This window comes from Bos mutus, chromosome 15, assembly GCF_027580195.1.
Source record: "Bos mutus isolate GX-2022 chromosome 15, NWIPB_WYAK_1.1, whole genome shotgun sequence".
Lineage (NCBI taxonomy): Eukaryota > Metazoa > Chordata > Mammalia > Artiodactyla > Bovidae > Bos > Bos mutus.
The window spans coordinates 46138574-46157993 of record NC_091631.1 but is presented as its reverse complement, the minus strand read 5'-3'; the positions used below and the strand labels follow the sequence as shown (position 1 = coordinate 46157993).

At 43.9% G+C, this 19420-nt stretch overlaps 2 protein-coding genes and 2 non-coding genes across 5 annotated transcripts in view; all 4 read right to left on the bottom strand.

The window, feature by feature from the left end:
* Positions 1 to 8249: 8249 nt before the first annotated feature.
* Positions 8250 to 12757, bottom strand: HSPA8 (heat shock protein family A (Hsp70) member 8). Its single transcript, XM_070384060.1, has 9 exons — positions 12603 to 12757; positions 11681 to 11890; positions 11181 to 11386; positions 10881 to 11033; positions 10242 to 10797; positions 9834 to 10036; positions 9395 to 9593; positions 8964 to 9196; positions 8250 to 8676 (listed from the first exon to the last, which is right to left on the bottom strand). Exons 2-9 carry the CDS (start codon positions 11883 to 11885, stop codon positions 8479 to 8481), a joined length of 1953 nt encoding a protein of 650 aa, XP_070240161.1. The 5' UTR covers positions 11886 to 11890; positions 12603 to 12757; the 3' UTR covers positions 8250 to 8478.
* On the bottom strand, positions 8791 to 8874 carry LOC138991034 (small nucleolar RNA SNORD14). The gene has a single exon (XR_011467081.1). It is a non-coding gene; the product is annotated as a small nucleolar RNA SNORD14 (small nucleolar RNA).
* Positions 10109 to 10196, bottom strand: LOC138991033 (small nucleolar RNA SNORD14). Its single transcript, XR_011467080.1, has one exon. It is a non-coding gene; the product is annotated as a small nucleolar RNA SNORD14 (small nucleolar RNA).
* Positions 12758 to 18301: 5544 nt separating the features above from the next.
* The window catches only part of CLMP (CXADR like membrane protein), a 104642-nt gene continuing 103523 nt past the window's right edge, over positions 18302 to 19420 (bottom strand). For both annotated transcript variants that reach the window (XM_070384061.1, XM_070384062.1), the window contains one exon: positions 18302 to 19295. In XM_070384061.1, coding sequence (XP_070240162.1) covers positions 18995 to 19295 — 301 coding nt within the window. In that variant the 3' untranslated portion in view covers positions 18302 to 18994. The remainder of the gene's footprint in view (positions 19296 to 19420) is intronic.

Sequence of the window (19420 nt, the reverse complement as noted above, 5' to 3'; positions counted from 1 at the left end):
CCACTCTACATACACTGGCTCATTTAACCCTCCTAACAAGCCTAATGGTTAATGACTATAATCCCCATTTCATAGGTAAAGATACGCAGTTTCAGAAAGAATAATTTTGCCCAAGGTCACAAACCCAGTAAACGGCAGAGCAGGTCCCAGACAGACATGTAAGAAACACTAAATCAACAAAAAGATTTCCGGTGAATATTTGCAGGGTCTCTCAAGTGGTTACCTGCCTGCGGGCTTGCTTTCTTTCAGCCCACCAACCTAACTGTTTCAGCTCCTGGGTTTGGAATCTGTATCTGCTTGGTTTGAGAGTCCACAATGTCTCAAAGGGAAGTGTAGGCACTAGAAAACAACAGCACAGGGCTTCCTTGGTGGTCCAGGTCCAGCAGTCAAGATTCTGTACTTCCGCTGCAGGGGGTGTGGGTTTGATCACTGGTCAGGGAACCAATATCCTGCATGCCGCAGGTGTGGCCAAAAAAACAGCACAGGGCATTAGGGAAATGGGAGAGTATGGCAAAAGGGTCTAAACTTTCAGTCACAAGATAAGTAAGTTCGAGGATCTAATGTACACCCCCATGACATATATGTACTGAATACTTAGAAATTGCTAAGAGAGTAAATGTTTGTTTTTTTAATTGGAGTATAACTGCTTTACAATACTGTTAGTTTCTGCTGTATAATGAAGTGAATCAGCTCTCTATACACCTACATCCCCTCCCTCTTGAGCCTCCCCACTAGGTCACTGCAGAGCACTGAATTGAGCTCCTTGTGCTATACACAAACTTTCTATTTTATACATGGTAGTATATATATATTCCAATCCCAAAGAAAGGCAATGCGAAAGAACGCTCAAACTACCACACAATTGCACTCATCTCACACACTAGCAAAGTAATGCTGAAAATTCTCCAATCCAGGCTTCAACAGTACGTGAACTGTGAACTTCCAGATGTTCAAGCTGGATTTAGAAAAAACAGAGGAACCAGAGATCAAATTGCCAACATCCGTTGGATCATCAAAAATCAAGAGTTTCAGAAAAACATCTGCTTTATTGACTAGGCCAAAGCCTTTGACTGTGTGGATCACAACAAATTGTGGAAAATTCTTCAAGAGATGGGAATACCAGACCACCTGACCTGCCTCCTGAGAAATCTGTATGCAGGTCAGGAAGCAACAGTTAGAACTGGACATGGAACAACAGACTGGTTCCAAATAGGGAAAGGAAGGTATATTCCTTTCAAGGCTGTATATTGTCACCCTGCTTATTTAACTTACATGCAGAGTACATCATGAGAAATGCTGGGCTGGATGAAGCACAAGCTGGAATCAAGATTGCCAGGAGAAATATTAATAACCTCAGATATGCAGATGACACCACCCTTATGGCAGAAAGTGAAGAAGAACTAACAAGCCTCTTGATGAAAGTGAGAGAGTGAAAAGTTGGCTTAAAACTCAACCTTCAGAAAACTAAGATCATGGCATCTGATCCCATCACTTCATGGCAAATAGATGGGGAAACAATGGAAACAGTGACAGACTCTGTTTTTTGGGGCTCCAAAATCACTGCAGACGGTGACTGCAGCCATGAAATTAAAAGATGCTTGCTCTTTGGAAGGAAAGCTATGACCAACCTAGATAGCACATTAAAAAGCAGAGACATTATTTTGCCAACAAAGGTCCATCTAGTCAAGGCTATGGTTTTTCCAGTAGTCATGTACGGATGTGAGAGTTGGACTATAAAGAAAGCTGAGCACTAAAGAATTGATGGTTCTGAACTGTGGTGTTGGAGAAGACTCTTGAGAGTCCCTTGGACTACAAGGAGATCCAACCAGTCCATCCTAAAGGAAATCAGTCCTGAATATTCATCGGAAGGACTGATGCTGAAGCTGAAGCTCCAATACACTGGCCACCTGATGGGAAGAACTGACTCATTGGAAAAGACCCTGATGCTGAGAAAGACTGAAGGCAAGAGAAGGGGACGACAGATGAGATGGCTGGATGGCATCACTGACTTGATGGACATGAGTTTGAGTAAACTCCGGGAGTTGGCCATGGACAGGGAGGCCTGGCGTGCTGCAGTCCACAGGGTCGCAAAGAGTTGGACACAACTGAGAGACTGAACTGAGTGTATTTATGTCAATGTTACTCTCTCAATTTATCTTACTCTACCTTTCCCCCCAACCCATGTCCACATGTCCATTCAAGAGAGTAAATCATACATGTTCTCACCATAAACAAAAAGTAAATGGCAATTATGTAAAGTGATGAAGGTGCTAACTAACCTTACTGTGGTAATCACTTCACAATATGAGTATCAAACAAACACATTGCACCCCTTAAACTGACACAATATTATATGACAATTATGTCAGTGAAGCTGGGGATAAAAAGGAAAACCAACGCACAGCCAACATTACTTGGTTCCTTGAGAGTAAAAATCTTATATTCACATACATCCTCTTTCTCCCTCCCCCCACTTCCCCTCTTTGTGGAAGCCAGCTCTGCAACTTCTTCTCCAACCCCTTCCAAATTTTTAAGTGCTTTGTTGAAATACTGTCATATTTGTACCACACAATTAATTTATCTATTTAAAGTACGCAATTCAGTATTTTAGCATATTCATAGAATTATACAACTGTTGCCACAACTAATTAGAATGATCTCATCATTCCAAAACAAAACCCCATACCTGTCTGCAATAACTCTGCATCTCTCCCCAACTGTCCTTTCCCCCAGCGATAAGAAAGCACCTATTTCTACTTCCTATCTCAAAAGATTTACCTATTCTGGACATTTCATATAATCAAGGATCATCTACGTTAGAGCATGTATCAATACTTCATTCCTTCTTATAGCTGAGTAATATTCCATTGTGTGGATATACTGTTTTATTTATCCATTCATTAGTTGAAGGACATTTGGGTTATGGTCTTTTTTGAAGTATTGTGTGTGTGTAAGTGCTTGTGTGGATGTATATTTTAATTTCTCTTGGGTACATAACTGGTAGAATGCCTGGGTCATATGTTAATTAATTCTAAGTTTAACTTTTGAGGAACTGCCAGACTGTTTTGCAAACAGGTTGCTGCATTTTACATTCATATTAGCAGTGTATGAGGGTTCCAGTTCCTGTACATCCTTGCCAACTGTTCCTGTCCAGACATCCTAGTGAGTCTGAACTTCTCACTGAGGTTTCGATTTTCAGTTCTCTGATCACTAATGATATTGAGCATCTTTCCCTGTGCTTATTAGCTATTGTGTATCTTCTTTGGAGACATACCTATTTAGATCAGTTGTCCCCTGTAAACACTGGTTTCTCTCTTTTGAGTTTACAAGAGATTTTTTTGGTACATTTTGGATAGCAGTACTTTATTAGGTACAATAGAGCCTGTCTGTGATACAGGAGATGCCAGAAATATGGGTTCAATTCCTGGGTTGGGAGGATTCCCTGGAAGAGGGCATGGCAACCCACTCCAGTATTCTTGCCTAGAGAATCCCATGGACAGAGGAGCCTGGTGGGCTACAGCCCACAGGTCACAGTTAGACATGACTGAAGCAACTGAGCACATACACACACAAGTATTTTCCCCAATTCTGTGGGTTGCCTTTCTTCACTATATTGATAGTGTCATTTTAAGCACATTTTTAATTTTTTGAAGTCCAACATATCTGTTTTCTTTGGTTGCTTGTTGTTTTGTGTCTAATCCAAGGTCAAGAAGATCCACAGCCTTTTCCTTAGGGCCCTGGGGTTGGCTGCATCCTATGAACTATAGCCCAGCTTATTAGGACAGGCCTCAGTCTTCCTGGCAAGCCCTGACTGTCCTCATACTGCTCAGCACACTCACTCCCCGTATCACCCAGATCTCAGGGGCAATCTAAAGAGAGCAAGTGGTCCCTCAGGCCAAAGACTGACAGCTCTGTTACCGCCAAGTCTCCTTTGGCTAGAGCTGCTCCAGGCTTGATCGTTTCCTCACCTCATGCAGCCCTAATGCGGTTCCCCAGCTCTGCAACGAGCAACTGTAGCAAAGATTTGTAGGGAGCCTGAACCCAGCCAGCCTCTCACCACTCCAAGAGCCATGACCAAACCATCATAAAGCTCAAAGAGAACATATTCTACCACTCACCTCTTGGGTACCTGCCCCACCCCTTCTCATTTGCCATTACATGCTTATATAATGTACCAGACATTATACAGGAGAGTATAGATATTCTTACATTCATTCATTCATGAGCTTGAGTTTAGTGAGGAATTCAAACATTTCATACAGGTACTGAGTCAAAGGAGTCAGAGTCAAGGGTGATGAAGGAAATAACATTAACAGTTTAAACTTGGAAAAATGGACCATGAAAGGATCAGGAGAGACGATTTTTCTCTTCCCACGGAGACGCCCCTTTTTTCCCTGCATCCCTGTACATTTCAAAGCTCTGTATCTGACTTACCTGTCTCAAGTTACCCTAAAATCTCTACTTAAACCCATACACCTCATCAGGGCACCTGTTCAACTTACTCAGCTGGGAATGCTTTGCCTGGAATGTGAATGTGAACATTTGAGGTGGACTTCCTCAGCATTTGCTGTGCTTCCAGTTAGGCAACTTGTGAAACGAACAAAAAGCAGGAACCTAAGTGAAAATGTTCCAGCAGCCACCCTCAGCTGTCATTTTCTAAGTTGCCTACCGCCATCTAGTGGATAAAGATGTCCTTACAGCCATCCACAGACTACTGAAAGGAAAGCCCTCAACCTTTCTAGTCTGTCCCAATCAATCATCACTCCAGTCCACCTGGTTGTCGTTCAGTTGCCCAGCAGTGTCTGCAACCCCATGGACTGCAGCACACCAGGACTCCCTCTCCTTCACCAACTCCATTCCATCTTAATAGAACTGAAAAGGCTATTTTTTCTATGAAGGTATATTGTAAAGCAATATTGTTGAAGCAAATACCCAGTATTGTTGGAGCAAGGCATTGTTTGCAGGCATCATTTTCTTTATAATACATTTTAAGTACACAAAGACTGCAGTTAATATTTTGGGGCATAAATATATGGCTTTGGCTTTTAAAGACAAAAATTATTCTTTGATAGTTTAGAAGTACAATTACTGTTACTCAATTAGAATACTAAAAACACATTTCTAAACACAACCATAACATTGTTAAGTGTTAGTAAGTCCAGCTGAAATGAGGGTGTAACTCTTAAAAGTGGACATGGAGATTGAGGGACCCTGAACTTTTTCTTCTCTTCCCAAGTCAATGGCACCCTGTGCAAAATTTAAATGCCAGGCATCCAGAAGCATGACTCTTTATAACCACATTACAATAATCCACACAGAAGTTGCTTTGGTCATCCTGTAGACTTACACATGCACAGCCAGACGACCCAACCCTTGTTCTATGGTTGTTAAAAGATAATCAAATAAGGTAAGATTAAATGGAAACCACTTAACTTCATTTAAACTGAATGGAAAAAATGCTGTTCTTATGGCCGCCTTCTCCACATTTTTTCCTAAGCTGTGATAAACAACCTAATTCAGACACATTGCTAGTGTCTTCCCACAATAAGGATGCCGCCTTGTAACTGTCTTCATCTTGTGCATGGCAGTCTCTCCTGCTACTCTAGACATTTATAAGGCTGGAACACATCTTTAGCAGCTTCTGCCTCTACTGCTGTCAGGGCTTAGCCCACAGCAAATTAAAAAACACTATCGCAAAAGTGGAAGACAAAAATTGACTTCAGTCATTGGGTTTCTTAAAACCCAATTACTTAAACTTAATGCAAAAGTTGTCTCCAAGTTTGAACACCAAAGACTGGGGTGAGCGGGCAAACACCTAACAGTGAACTTTTTAAGTATGATGAACATTGGGACCAAAATCATTAAGTGCATCCCAAGTCTATTCAGTGCTATCTTTTTGCAACCCTACAGACTGTAGCATGTCAGATTTTCCAGGCAAAAATACTGGAGTGGGTTGCCATGCCTTCCTCCAGACCTTCCTGACCCAGAGATCATTCCTGCATCTCTCCATCTCCCGCACTGGCAGGCAGATTATGACTAGTGCCACTTGGGTATATAACTCCAACTTTTCTCAGATAACAAACTCCCTTGCTTTAAAAAAAAAAAAAATTCCTCAGTAAATGTGAAGCCCAGCTCTACACTGAGATGAGCCAGTGCCGCTACACTGGTATGCAAGAGCAGAGTTCTAGAATAAAGTCTACCCAATACTTAAATGCCTGACTGGCTCTCCTCACCCAGCGTAATTGAAGTTTACTCAACCTCTCTTAACTTCTCAAGAATCCTCATACGCATTCTTTTCAGACTAAATACAGAAAAATCTGTGCAACTAGCAAATAGTTAATCCCTAACTTCTGCCAAACCCTATTATACAAGCCCTGCAATAATGCATTATTTCCATCTGTGTAAAGGAAATAGTGCATTTTACTTCAGTCTCATTGAAGAAACATGTATTTTGTTCAACTTGTAGTAATGGCTACCACCAATAACCTTTCATTGTGCTAGGTCTTGTGTTTCACTATTACATTTCATTTCAAATTTTCTCACCAAGATCACATACAAAAGTATTCAGTGGTCTCAAAAAAAACCAAACCAAAAATCCAAAAATGCTCCACAGGGTTTGCACCAGGTCACCTTCATGACCTGATGAAAAAATGACTTTCACTGCTGGCTCAAAACTTCCTGGAGCAATGTCAAACATTAACACCTAAGTCACAAAATAGGCAATGCACTACTGTTATATTTTACTGAATTCTTTATCTTACTAAACTTCAAATGTTTTACCAATGACAGCCTACTAGCTATACCCACTAACCTGAAAATAAAACTGTTTACTTAATGTAGAAACATTATTTTGAAATCCAATCTATGTTGGTTGGGTCACTGAAGAACCAAAAGCTACACAAAGTAGAGACCTAAAGCAGCCTGGGGTTATTGGTCACTCTGCACTGTCGCTTCAGTGTCCGACTCTGTGCGACTCCACAGACGGCAACCCAACAGGCTTCCCTGTCCCTGGAATTCTCCAGGCAAGAACACTGGAGTGGGTTGCCATTTCCTTCTCCAATGCACGAAAGTGAAAAGTCAAAGTTGCTCAGTTGTGTCCCACCCTCAGCGACCCCATGGACTGAAGCTTGCCAGGCTCCTCAGTCCACGAGATTTTCCAGCCAAGAGTACTGGAGTGAGGTGCCACTGCCATGGTCACTCTGCTATGAGCTTAAACTGACTTTATAGACCACCATCCCTGGCCTAGTTTTCCCTAAATGACCACTAGGTGGCAGACTGTCGTTAAGCAGGAATCACAAGCACATGGATGGTGCTAGAACCCACCTGCCAATGCAGGAGACCTGAAAGACACAGGTTCCATCCCTGGGCCAGTTCAGATACTCTAGGAAGGGCACTTAAGTCAACCCACTACAGTACTCTTGCCTGCAAAATCCCATGGACAGAGGACTCCTAGTCCATCGGGTTGCAAATGTGGAACACATATTATCTCACAAAGATGACTTTACAGGATTCACACTGCCAGATGCAAGACCTCTGACCCATAGCCCAACACTCCTTTGATTCTGTCAACTCAAGATTAAACAGCCAAGGTATACTGAGGTCTTTGTTCCCAAGAAAGCTTACCTAAAGGCAGTCCAGTGTAATTAGGCTTGATAAGCACAACTATTCAGAATCCTCTTCTGCCTCTCAAGTTCCTGAGTTAACGTCTATTGATTTAAAACGAAATCAGAATTAGATGCCCAATTTACCAAACTTAATTACATGATGGGCAAAGGCCCTCACTATGCCAACCTCAACAGCCACCTTCACAGCACCCAATTCCTAAGCCTCAAGTTAGGAAACAGAAAAGCCTCTGCCAGTGGATTAACAGGGCTTCAGAGTAAGATGGTCTAGTTGCAGATTGTAACCTGTTATCCATTTCCTTGCCCAATTTTTGCCTCAATGTCTTCTGAACTGTTTCAGTCAACCACAAGATTTACCGAGTATTTCAGATACCTGTTCCCAACCTATGACCCTGCAAAGCATCAGTATCTACAGTTCAAACTACACAGTAGTAACATAGACTTAGCACTATCAAGAGTATAGTGATAGAAATGTTTTCCCACTTTACCTTAATTCAAAGCCTTTAAGCATTCACTTAGGTTGAACAATCTGACAACTAAGATACTATTATAATATTTAGCCAGAGAAATAATTCCCAAACCCAAACACTTAACTACCCTTGTAAGCAGAGTCAGACAATTTGATGGTGCCAATTTTAAATACAATTTTATTTAAGACATTGCATTTTTCCACTTACAATACAGTGCTTGTAAAGTGCAATGTTTTTCCATGTGCACACACATTCCATGTTCAAGTATCAAGAATGCCCAGTTTATTTACTATAGCAGCTCAACTTCGTAACTGCCACGGAATTTGCTACAATTTGGGTCCTTCCATGTTTTGTGTGGAACAATGCTAAATCTATGCCAGGCTGGCTTAATCAACCTCTTCAATGGTGGGCCCAGAGGAGGCACCACCTGATGGAGGAGCTCCACCACCAGGGAAGCCCCCAGGCATTCCTCCTGGCATTCCCCCAGGCATGCCTCCTGCACTCTGGTACAGCTTGGTAATGATGGGGTTGCAGACTTTTTCCAGCTCCTTCTGCTGATGTTCAAATTCTTCCTTCTCTGCAGTCTAAAGGGAAATAAAAAACATTCTATGACCATAAATTCTTTAAATGGAAGGTTAACTTTGATGCAATCAACCTGACACTATAAACAGCATTTAGGTTACATTGGAGGTCTTGGGTCACTCAGACATCCAAGGAAGGAATTGCCAACATCTAGGGTTCTGGTGGAAACCGCGAATGTTTTGGACCATTCATCATTGTGACCTCAATTTAAAAAACCAACCTAAGTTTTTGCTAAAGCCCTTAACACACAAAACCCCATACCCTGAAGTTTCTAGCAATAAATACAAACCTGGTTCTTATCCAGCCAGTTGATTATTTCATTACACTTGTCAAGAATCTTCTGTTTGTCTTCATCATTAATCTTGCCCTGAAGTTTCTCATCCTCAACAGTAGCTTTCATGTTGAAGGCGTAGGATTCAAGCGAATTCTTTGAAGACACCTTGTCCCGCTGCTTCTCATCTTCAGCTTTGTACTTCTCTGCTTCTTGAACCATGCGTTCAATGTCTTCCTTGCTCAAGCGGCCTGTAAGATTAACCAGTGTTTTAGGTGCAACCTTTTATGCAAGAATGAACAATTACCCTGCAACTCCATTTAGCGATTAAGTGTGATCTCTTGGCTAAATGCTCTTAAGGAAGATGAAACACCTGGAAAATAAAACTCAAATCCCCAACGTCTTAAAAAACTAGATCTCACTATACACAATATGCAGCCCAAACTCACCCTTGTCATTAGTGATGGTAATCTTGTTCTCTTTTCCTGTGCTCTTATCCACAGCAGAAACATTGAGGATGCCATTGGCATCAATATCAAAAGTGACTTCAATCTGAGGAACACCACGGGGGGCAGGAGGTATGCCCGTGAGTTCAAACTTGCCAAGCAGGTTGTTATCCTTGGTCATGGCACGCTCACCTTCATAAACCTATAGAAATTACATTCAGTATTACAGAAATTCTACAAAAACAGAGGGGAAAACTCAGGGTTTCTCTGCTAGCTTAAATTTATATAAGCTTGATTAGGCAAGACTGATCGCTCAGACATCCAAGGAAGGAGTTGGCCAACACAGGACTTCTGGTGGAAACTACGAATGGTTTTGGAATCCATCATCACAGCAGAACAAATCCTGCCCAATTTTACAGCAGCTCAAACTGAGCCAGCTTACCTGAATGAGCACACCAGGCTGGTTGTCAGAGTAGGTGGTGAAAGTCTGCGTCTGCTTGGTAGGAATGGTGGTATTGCGCTTGATGAGGACAGTCATGACTCCACCAGCAGTTTCAATTCCAAGGGAAAGAGGAGTGACATCCAACAGCAGCAAGTCTTGAACATTTTCAGATTTGTCTCCAGACAAAATGGCTGCCTGGACAGCTACATTAAAAAGAAAATTATTTTTTTAAAGAAAACCACAGTTGAACTCATTATCTTACTAACAATTCTCAATCGCTCAGACATCCAAGGAAGTTTTGCCATCATTAACTAAAGCTTTTGGTGGAAACTACGAATGTTTAAAAATCATTCATCACAGCGAAATTTAGCTTAGGCCTCGTAACTGCTGTTTAGCTAAAGAGATTACCTGCACCATATGCAACAGCCTCATCAGGGTTGATGCTCTTATTCAGTTCTTTCCCGTTGAAGAAGTCCTGGAGAAGTTTCTGAATCTTGGGGATACGGGTTGAGCCACCAACCAAGACAATATCATGAATCTGAGACTTGTCCAGTTTGGCATCCCTAAGGGCTTTCTCCACAGGGTCCAGGGTGCCACGGAACAAGTCAGCATTCAATTCTTCAAATCGGGCACGGGTAATAGAGGTATAGAAGTCGATTCCTTCATAGAGGGAATCAATCTCAATACTGGCCTGGGTGCTGGAAGAGAGAGTGCGCTTAGCACGCTCACAAGCAGTACGGAGGCGACGGACAGCCCTCTTGTTTTCACTGATATCCTTCTTGTGTTTACGCTTGAACTCTGCAATAAAATGGTTAACCATGCGGTTGTCAAAGTCTTCTCCACCCAAGTGGGTATCTCCAGCTGTAGATTTGACCTCAAAGATTCCATCCTCAATAGTGAGGATTGACACATCAAAAGTGCCACCACCTAAATCAAAGATCAGCACATTTCTTTCTGCTCCAACCTGCAAGTTAAAATACAAATCATTTGTTTTCATGTTTGTGATAAATCAGTTTTGACTCAGACATATATAGAACATATATGTACCTTTTTGTCTAAGCCATAGGCAATAGCAGCAGCAGTTGGCTCATTGATGATTCGAAGTACGTTGAGACCAGCAATAGTTCCAGCATCTTTGGTAGCCTGACGCTGAGAGTCATTAAAATAGGCAGGTACTGTGACGACAGCGTTGGTAACCGTCTAGCAAGAAAAAAGATTAAAACAAGTTGGATATGCAAAAATACATCTTCATCATTCTAGTTTTACCACTCACCCTTGAGTCAGCCAGAACCCCACACTACCAAGAAATCTGGTAACCTCCACATCCTCCTGCACTATGGTACTCACCTTCCCAAGGTAGGCTTCTGCGATTTCCTTCATCTTTGTCAGGACCATGGATGACACCTCCTCTGGGTAAAAACTCTTTGTCTCTCCCTTGTATTCTACTTGAACCTTAGGCCTGCCAGCATCATTCACCACCATGAAGGGCCAATGTTTCATATCAGACTGGACAACAGCATCATCAAATCTTCGTCCAATAAGTCGTTTGGCATCTATCAAAGATATCAAACACTGTTACCTTGGATTTCATTATACATCATCTTTTCACTAAGAACTTAAACTCACCTTCCTACTGACTAAATGCTGTCAATGCAAGTTCATACAACTAAATGGATTCAACTTCTGAGTAACCATGATACTACAATTAGATTTTGAAAGGATAATTAAGTTTCCTACAGGTTTATCTTTTCTTATTCTCAAGGATTTCATGGCCGCCTCACACTTAACAGCTTCTCAAATTACACACTGCCTAAATCCCTCAAATTCACAATACAATTAAGGCTTACCAAAAACCGTGTTGGTGGGATTCATTGCGACTTGGTTCTTTGCTGCATCACCGATTAACCGTTCGGTATCAGTAAAGGCGACATAGCTTGGGGTGGTTCGGTTCCCCTGATCATTGGCAATTATTTCCACCTTTCCGTGCTGGAAGACACCCACACAAGAATAGGTGGTGCCAAGATCAATGCCAACTGCAGGTCCTTTAGACATGGTTGCTAAAGGCGGAAAAAAGGGGGGTAAAAAACCGGATTAAACACCAAGACATTTACCAAGTCAACGCAAACTGGTACGACCACTCTGAAAATTCTACTTAGCACCTCACCCAAGAAACTCTGTCCTTGTCGGAAATAATCACGCGGGAGGATCACAGCAAGCGTGTAAAGCGCTGCAGTAAGGTTGCCTTGCCAACCGCGGAGGCCGCCGCAGACAGAAAAACCGGCAAGGAGGGTCTGTTCTGCGGCATAGCTGAACACGTGGTCCCGTGCCCCGGGCTGAACCTTAGCCCTGCCCCCTACCCGTACTCAAAGCCGCAAGGCCTGCAAATGCCCTGAAGCCCCCTCCCCCATCTTGGAGCCGCGCCAATGACGGCTTCCTCTTTTAAGAACACTGGATCTTAAAAGGAGGAAACAGAGCCGCCGACTCTTTAAGCCGCTGGCTCCACGCCCTGTAGACGAGTGCAGCCCCTTTCTCACCGCATGGCCTCCCACGCCGCCTTCCCTCCGTGCCCCGCTCCTCGGTCGCGATTGGACCCCTGGGCTGCCGCTTCCCCTCAACAAAGCCCCCCAATCCAGGCAAAAGAATTGCCAGACACCACCCCCCGCCTGAGATGTTCAGAAAGTCCCAGGCGGCCGCAAACCCATGCAGCCTGCAGAGACCTTTATGCTCCCGACAAACCATCGAAGGCTGAAATATGTAGGCCTTACTTACCAAAAGCGTAGGCCCGGCTCTGCTGAAAGAGTCAGCAATCTGGAATGCTGCCGGTGCGTCCAATGAGACCGGTTTCCGCCCGCCGCCCCGTCTCTTATACCCTGCCTCAGAACCTTCCAGAAGGAGCCCGCCCCTGCCGGTGCCCATCATATCTCCCTCAGCCAATGGGGGCGCGGCCACATCCGCAAGACCCAATGACGAACCCGGTTCTACCGCTCGGGCCTGCCTCTCCTGGCCGCAGCCCGCCCCGCCTCCCGATGACGCACTCACCGCAGCGTTCTGGAACTTTCATTCTCGCCCCCGCTCTCCGAATGGCCCCGGGGAAAGGGAGGGTGGGGCCGACGGAGCCCGCGCGCGGGAGTCCTCAGTCACCCCTGGCGGAGGGCTGCGGGGGGGGGAGGAAGGGCGCGTCTGCCGCGCATGCGTCCCCAGAAAGCTCAGGCGGGAGGGACGGAAAGAGAGGGAGGAAGCGGGGCGGGCCAATCTGGAACCAGCCAATAACAGCAGCGCGACCCGCAATCCTGCCCATGCGGAACCCCAGGAGCTAGAGCTCAGGGCCTGCGGGGAGGGGTCCGGCCGCGGGAGCCGGGGAGAGAAGACGGAAGTGGAGCGAGGACAAAATGGCGGCTAAGGTTGCGCCCCTCCCCCACAATTCTCTTGCCCGACTCCCACCCTGGCCTTATAGGTGATTTTCTAGGACCTCCCGGAGGCCACGCACCCACATAGCCAGCGCGGCTCTAGTCTAGAGCTGATCCAGAGCGGCGGAGTCGAACGTTCCTACCCCAGGGCGCTGGGAGGGTAATTTGTCCAGTGGCACCCAGATGTAGGGATGGAAGAAGCCGGCCAGCCGCCGTGGCGGAAAGAAGGGAGGTTTGGGGGTCTCGCCTCTGCGCAGGGTGCGACAGGTTAGCCGGACAGGCCCCTAGCACCTCATGTCATGGAAACTGGAGGCCGGCTGACCCCCACGCAGAGATTGGGGGGGGGGGCGGGTTCGACTTCTCAACCTCCGGGGTGGGATGCTGTGTCGACCCTCAGCGAAATAGATGGCCAAACTCGGTTTTTGGAGCGCTGATGCCTCCGCCGCCCCTAATCTCCCGCCGAAAATAGATGGGGCTTCTTGGCTTGGCCCCTCCTCCACCGGCCCGGGTCCCCGCACTTTTCAGTTTTGTGTTTTTAAAGAAAAACTAGGGAGTTCTTCGGAGAAGGCAATGGCAACCCACTCCAGTACTCTTGCCTGGAAAATCCCATGGGCGGAGGAGCCTGGTGGGCTGCAGTCCATGGGGTCGCTAAGAGTCGGACACGACTGAGCGACTTCACTTTCATGCATTGGAGAAGGAAATGGCAACCCACTCCAGTGTTCTTGCCTGGAGAATCCCAGGGACGGGGGAGCCTGGTGGGCTGCCGTCTGTGGGGTCGCACAGAGTCGGACACGACTGAAGCGACTTAGCAGCAGCAGCAGGAAGTTCTTTCCTTGTAAATGATCCAGGCGTTAGGAACCTGGCTTCCGGTAGCCCGATGTCCTTGTGTTTAGACTTCCTGAGCCTCCTGTTCTCAGTAATATGAGGTAATACATTTCCTGCCTTGACTTTCGTCAAAAACTAACCGAGCGACCTGGCAGAGAGGCGTTGAAAATGTTACTGAACGAGTGGAGTGCGTAAAACAGGGTACCTAGAATTTCAAATTGTGGTGCATGGCGTGGTGTTCGGGGCCTTGTTAAGCCTTTCTCACCACGTTGAATGCTTTCCAGTGTGCTCTTTCAAACAGACTGTAGTGTTCCTGTTTAGTAGATGAATGGGCACAAATAGGTGAAAGGGGTTTTTAAGAGTACCTAGCAGAACTTTCAGTAGTGTGGCTGGAATTAGAAACGTCTCCAGACTGAGAGAGAAGCTGACAGAAAGGGGTTACCGTTCCCTTGTCAAAGCCAGTAAAGCCTAGAGACAGAGTCGAATATTGGATCAAAGGATTTTCTTTCTGTATTTGCCTTCTGGAGGGAAATGTGGGCTTGAGTCCATGGAGCTACACACCTAATTTCTCGCCATTTTTCAAGGAGCTCGTTTTATATGATGCTTTCATGGGGTACAATGTGCTTTCATTTGTTATTTCATTATCATCAAGACAGTTCTCTGAGACATAGCATTCATTCCTGTGTTGGGAGAGAAATGAGGTTTAGAGATGTTACTTGTGGGAAGTTAAGCAGCTGGCTGAGCTAGAGTAGCCTAGCTGTTAATTCCAGATTCTTTGGTGTTTTAAAATTAGTTATTTCCTTCCTGGAAACTCATGTAACTCGAACTGCAGAAAGCGAAAGATGTGTGCTGAGGCAGGCTTTTTTCAATTTTCTTTATCATCTGCAGACTTCCTCTCCCCACCCAACTTATCAAGTACAATGTGAACCACACCCTACGTTTTGCAAGTTTTTAAACTTAGCTCTGAACTACCTACAATATATGAAGCAGTGGAAAGTAGAACGAAGGCTCAAATACACGGGTTTGGGGAACTGCACCTAATAGCAGTGATTGCAGAAAGCTGAGCAGATAAGCTTCCTTTATGGTCTCTGGTCACTTTCAGAACATGTTCTAGGATTCAAAGACTCTTCTTTTTAACTAGAATTTATCTTGTATTTAAAGTTCAGATTATGATAAATGCCCTGTCTCCACCTCTTTTAAATGCACAAGGTTTTAAGGGCTACAGTACTGGAATCTGAACCCTAGGGCTTCTGGCTGGGAAAGAGGGTCATGATTTACATTTTTTGAGTGCCTGTCACAGGCCAAGCATTCTAAGGGCTTTGCATATATTACCTCATTTAATTTGGTAACTTTTTCCCCCAGATTTGTTTGAACCCGTTAGTGTGTACTTTTTTATTGGTACTTCACCTTGGCATAAAATATTGCTTAATAAATATTATTTGTTATTTTGATTAAGTCCTTAATGGCAGAAACTGTTATGAACTTTGTCATCCCTTTGTATGTCCAGGACTACTTAGTATCTTGCCTTGTGAGAAAAAAGTGCTTGATATATTTGTGACTAAAATCAATAAATAATACATCATATGCAGTCTGAGTTTTTTTCTTCACTTGGCAGCAAGCTAATAAATAAATCTCCAGTGCAGATTATATGAGCTTCAGCCTCTCCTGTAGTGTCACCTTCACTTATTTATTTTTAAATTGCTGACACAGATGCATCTGTAATAAATATTTGGTTTTTGTGATCAAACACAGTCCCATTGACAAGGCAACTTGAAGTTAAAATTGAAATATAAACAGCTTAACACCAGAAATCAGACAAAATTATGTCTTTTTGCAATGGCAGTTTTGAAATTCTTTTTATACAGTGTAACAAGAAAGGCATCACTTCATTATTTTACAATTTTAAGTTTAGTGTATATATATTTTATTGAAATGGCTATTCTCTAAACATCCAGATCATTCCATCTGTATCTTCTTTCTACAAATACCTTTTCTTCTACCATCTATTTTATCCTTTTTTGTTTTTTATTAAAGAATCAAATGTATTTGACTTGCAAGGTTAATGGAATATGGTTTGACACAAGTAATGGTTCAAACTTTATTTTAACCCCAGAGCCTGTCATATCTGAACCCAAAAGCCTGACTGAAAGAGAAGCAAGCACACCATCACTATTAAGACTTCAGTATCTCATCTCAGAATCTTCAATTTCTAGAATTTCTGATTTCAGGTAATAATTTGTGGCATTTCTGTAGATCTCCAGTGTGAACAGATTTCCAAAATACAAATATTCAACTAGTATTTTAGTCTTCTAATAACTAACCTGTTTAAACCTTTTCATGCAAAGGGGACTGACTCCTGCCTGTGGAGGCATAGGCAGGAAACCTTAGGTTCAAAGGTAATAAATAATGATAAGAGCAAATTGCTAGTGATGGCACTGCCGCAGCTGCCACAGAATACTCAGTTTGGCTCAGATACTCCTGGAATGAGAATTCTCTGAATTACACAGCAGAATTGATATGTTGCCTGGACACCACACAACTAGAAGAATAAGTTGGTGAAGTAAATAAGAAATTTATATCTTACAAGGAGGCAGTGTTAGTATAAGAAGCATTCCAAATATGCTAACCCTCTTAAACTAATGGCAGACATTCTTTGCTTCCTCAGTGTCTCATTTCCCAACTTTTTTTTGGCGGAGCTGTGCTGCTTGTGGGCTCTTAGTTCCCTGACCAGGGACTGAATCAGCACCCTTGGCAGTGAAAGCATAGAGCCCTAACCACTAGACTGCAGGCAATTGCCCCCAACTTTTTTTTTAGAGGAAGACAAAACTCAAAATGAAACTTTCAGTCAAGGGTAAAACCTGCTTCTTAAAGGACTTTAGAAATGCATTTATAGTATGTGATAATTAGAGGTAAAAATGAAAACAAAAAACGGGACAAAATCCTAGGTCAACTTTTCCCCTTTAAGCACCTGATTCCCATTTTAGAAACAGGGCTTTCGTCGGGACTTTCCTGGTGGTCCAGTGGTTAAGACTCCTTGCTCACAGTGCAGGGGGTACAGATTTGATCCCTGGTTGGGGAACTTAGATTCCCAAAACAAACAGGGATTTCATCACCACATTTAGCACTACTTTTCCTTTCTCATAGCCTGCTGCCTTTTTAACAATGTTTAATTAATTACTTTTGGCTGCCCCACTCACCTATCAGGACTGTAGTTCCCTGACCAGTGACTGAAACTGCACCCTTAGCAGTGAAAGCAGAGTCCTAACCACTGCCCTGCCAGGGACTTCTTGGCCTTTTAATAATAATAAACATTTTGTTCTACCAATGGTGACCTGTTGACATTTGCTTTAGAGTTTGAAGGGCTATTTCAGGTTTGGCATTCTTGCTAAACAATGAATTGTAGGATGAATTTGACTAGCAGAGTAGTCAAAACTATTAAAAAAGCAAGTTATTGTATGGGAGGCTGCTTTCTTTTTATTTCGCAGACCCCACCTTTCTTCTCCCATGAGTCAGCTCTTGTGAGAGCTATCCTGGTGAATCATTTCCGCAAATCTTTCCAAAATGCTGACAATATTTAACAGGCACTAACCCTGATCCCCCCGCCACCCACTAGTTATCCTCACCATCTCTTGCCTAAATGTTCATTTCCTTTCCTTCCAGCCTAGAGCTAGGCTTCCTTACAGGCTAAACTGAGAAAGTACTGAATTTCTGTCTGTCTCAGCCTCTCAGGAGGGAATGTTATGATGTCCATGCAGTGCCACCAGAAAATGTTGGCAATCCCTGATCTGTTTGATTATTTAAGGCCTAGAATCAATACAAGTCCCACGTTCACATCCTCCTGAAAGGAAAGAAGTGGAGGAAACTCCTAAGTTTGGTGCAATACTGAACTTCTGATATCACTCCTTGACATACTAAGAGAAAACTGATGTAATCTCCCTTTCTGGTCTAGTCAGTCTTGAAATTCTGACTTCATATGTTCACAGAAAGAAGAGACTGTAATGGTTTGTTGGATGATCTTCCAGCATCCTGAAAAGACCTTTTCTCTCAAAGATTTCCATCTAAGGAGACTGTTAAATGTTAAAACACCTATTTTCTTGCTCCACAGATACCCAGCAGAAAATCCTTAGAGACATCCACTTTGAGGGAAAATCCACAATTATTCCAGCATATATTTCTGATATTTGTCAGTGGCCCTCTGAACATCAAAATGGAAAGTTATTCACAGTCCCTCATTACACGTTTTGAACTCCTTTTTTATTTCTTTTATGGTTCAATATAAGTAGGAAGATTGATAGTGGATTATTGGTATTCAACCAATAAGTCGTGGAAAAGTTCAATCATTCTCCATCTCCCACTATTTCAACTCCTCTTGAAATACCCAAATTTTGTGGTAAATGAAGTCAAGTCAGGATAGAAGAGATGTGTTTCCTTTTTTGGAGTTTCTCATGGTGCAAATAGGTGTAATATAAGGCTGTAGGTTCTGCTTGACTCTGAATAGTCATAATAATCCAGTAGGTTTGCAGAAATGCATAGAAAATTTATGAATAACACCTCGTTTCTTGACAATGGTGAGTCAACGTGATACAAAACTGCAAGTGAGAAGTTCTAAGTGTGTTCATTTCCCCTTTCCCCAACTCTTTCACCATGGCTCCCGGTCCCCAAACACCCAGATTTGGGCCCCCATTTCCCACCCACCCTGGTCTAAAGGCACAGTGAGGTGCCTTTTTGGAGATGATCAGCTTACATCCTTTTCCTCGTTTGGTGTCATGTAAGAAAAGTGTTCATTTGAATCTGTTCCGTGCAGTGGTTGCTGCTACTTAAATGACCCCTTATTGGGCTCGAGGAGGGTCGTGTGGCTGGTGATTGAGAGTTGATGACCAGAAGAGCCCTGACGCCTGGGAAAAGCTGGCGAGTCAAGTCCACTCTAACTCAAACAGTTTGGAAGGCTCTGCTCTGGCTGGGGATCGTGCTGGGGGTGTTTTCTGCTTTGGTCAGGGTAGCATGGGGGGCTTTCTTTGGTTCAGAACTTCTGGCCTCGGGCCCCACCGGGCCGTAGGTGTGGGCGGCCAGCCCCTGCCGCCGCGCCGCCTCGGCGCATGGGGTCCGCTGGCTGCGGGAGCCGCTGTTGGCGGTGGAGCGCGTGGAGGAGGAGCCGGAGCGAGAGCTTCGAGAGCCCGAGGAAGAGGAGCTGGGCTTCACCAGGCGGGCCTTCGGGGCTTCCGCATCTTCTCTGAAGGGGAAAAACACCGAAGATAGATTTTAGGATCACAGGATTGTGAAAGCTTCCGCTCTGGCTGAGGCTTTCGGAGGCTGCCCCATCCATCAACTCCTCAAGCTGGAAACCTGGAGTTACCA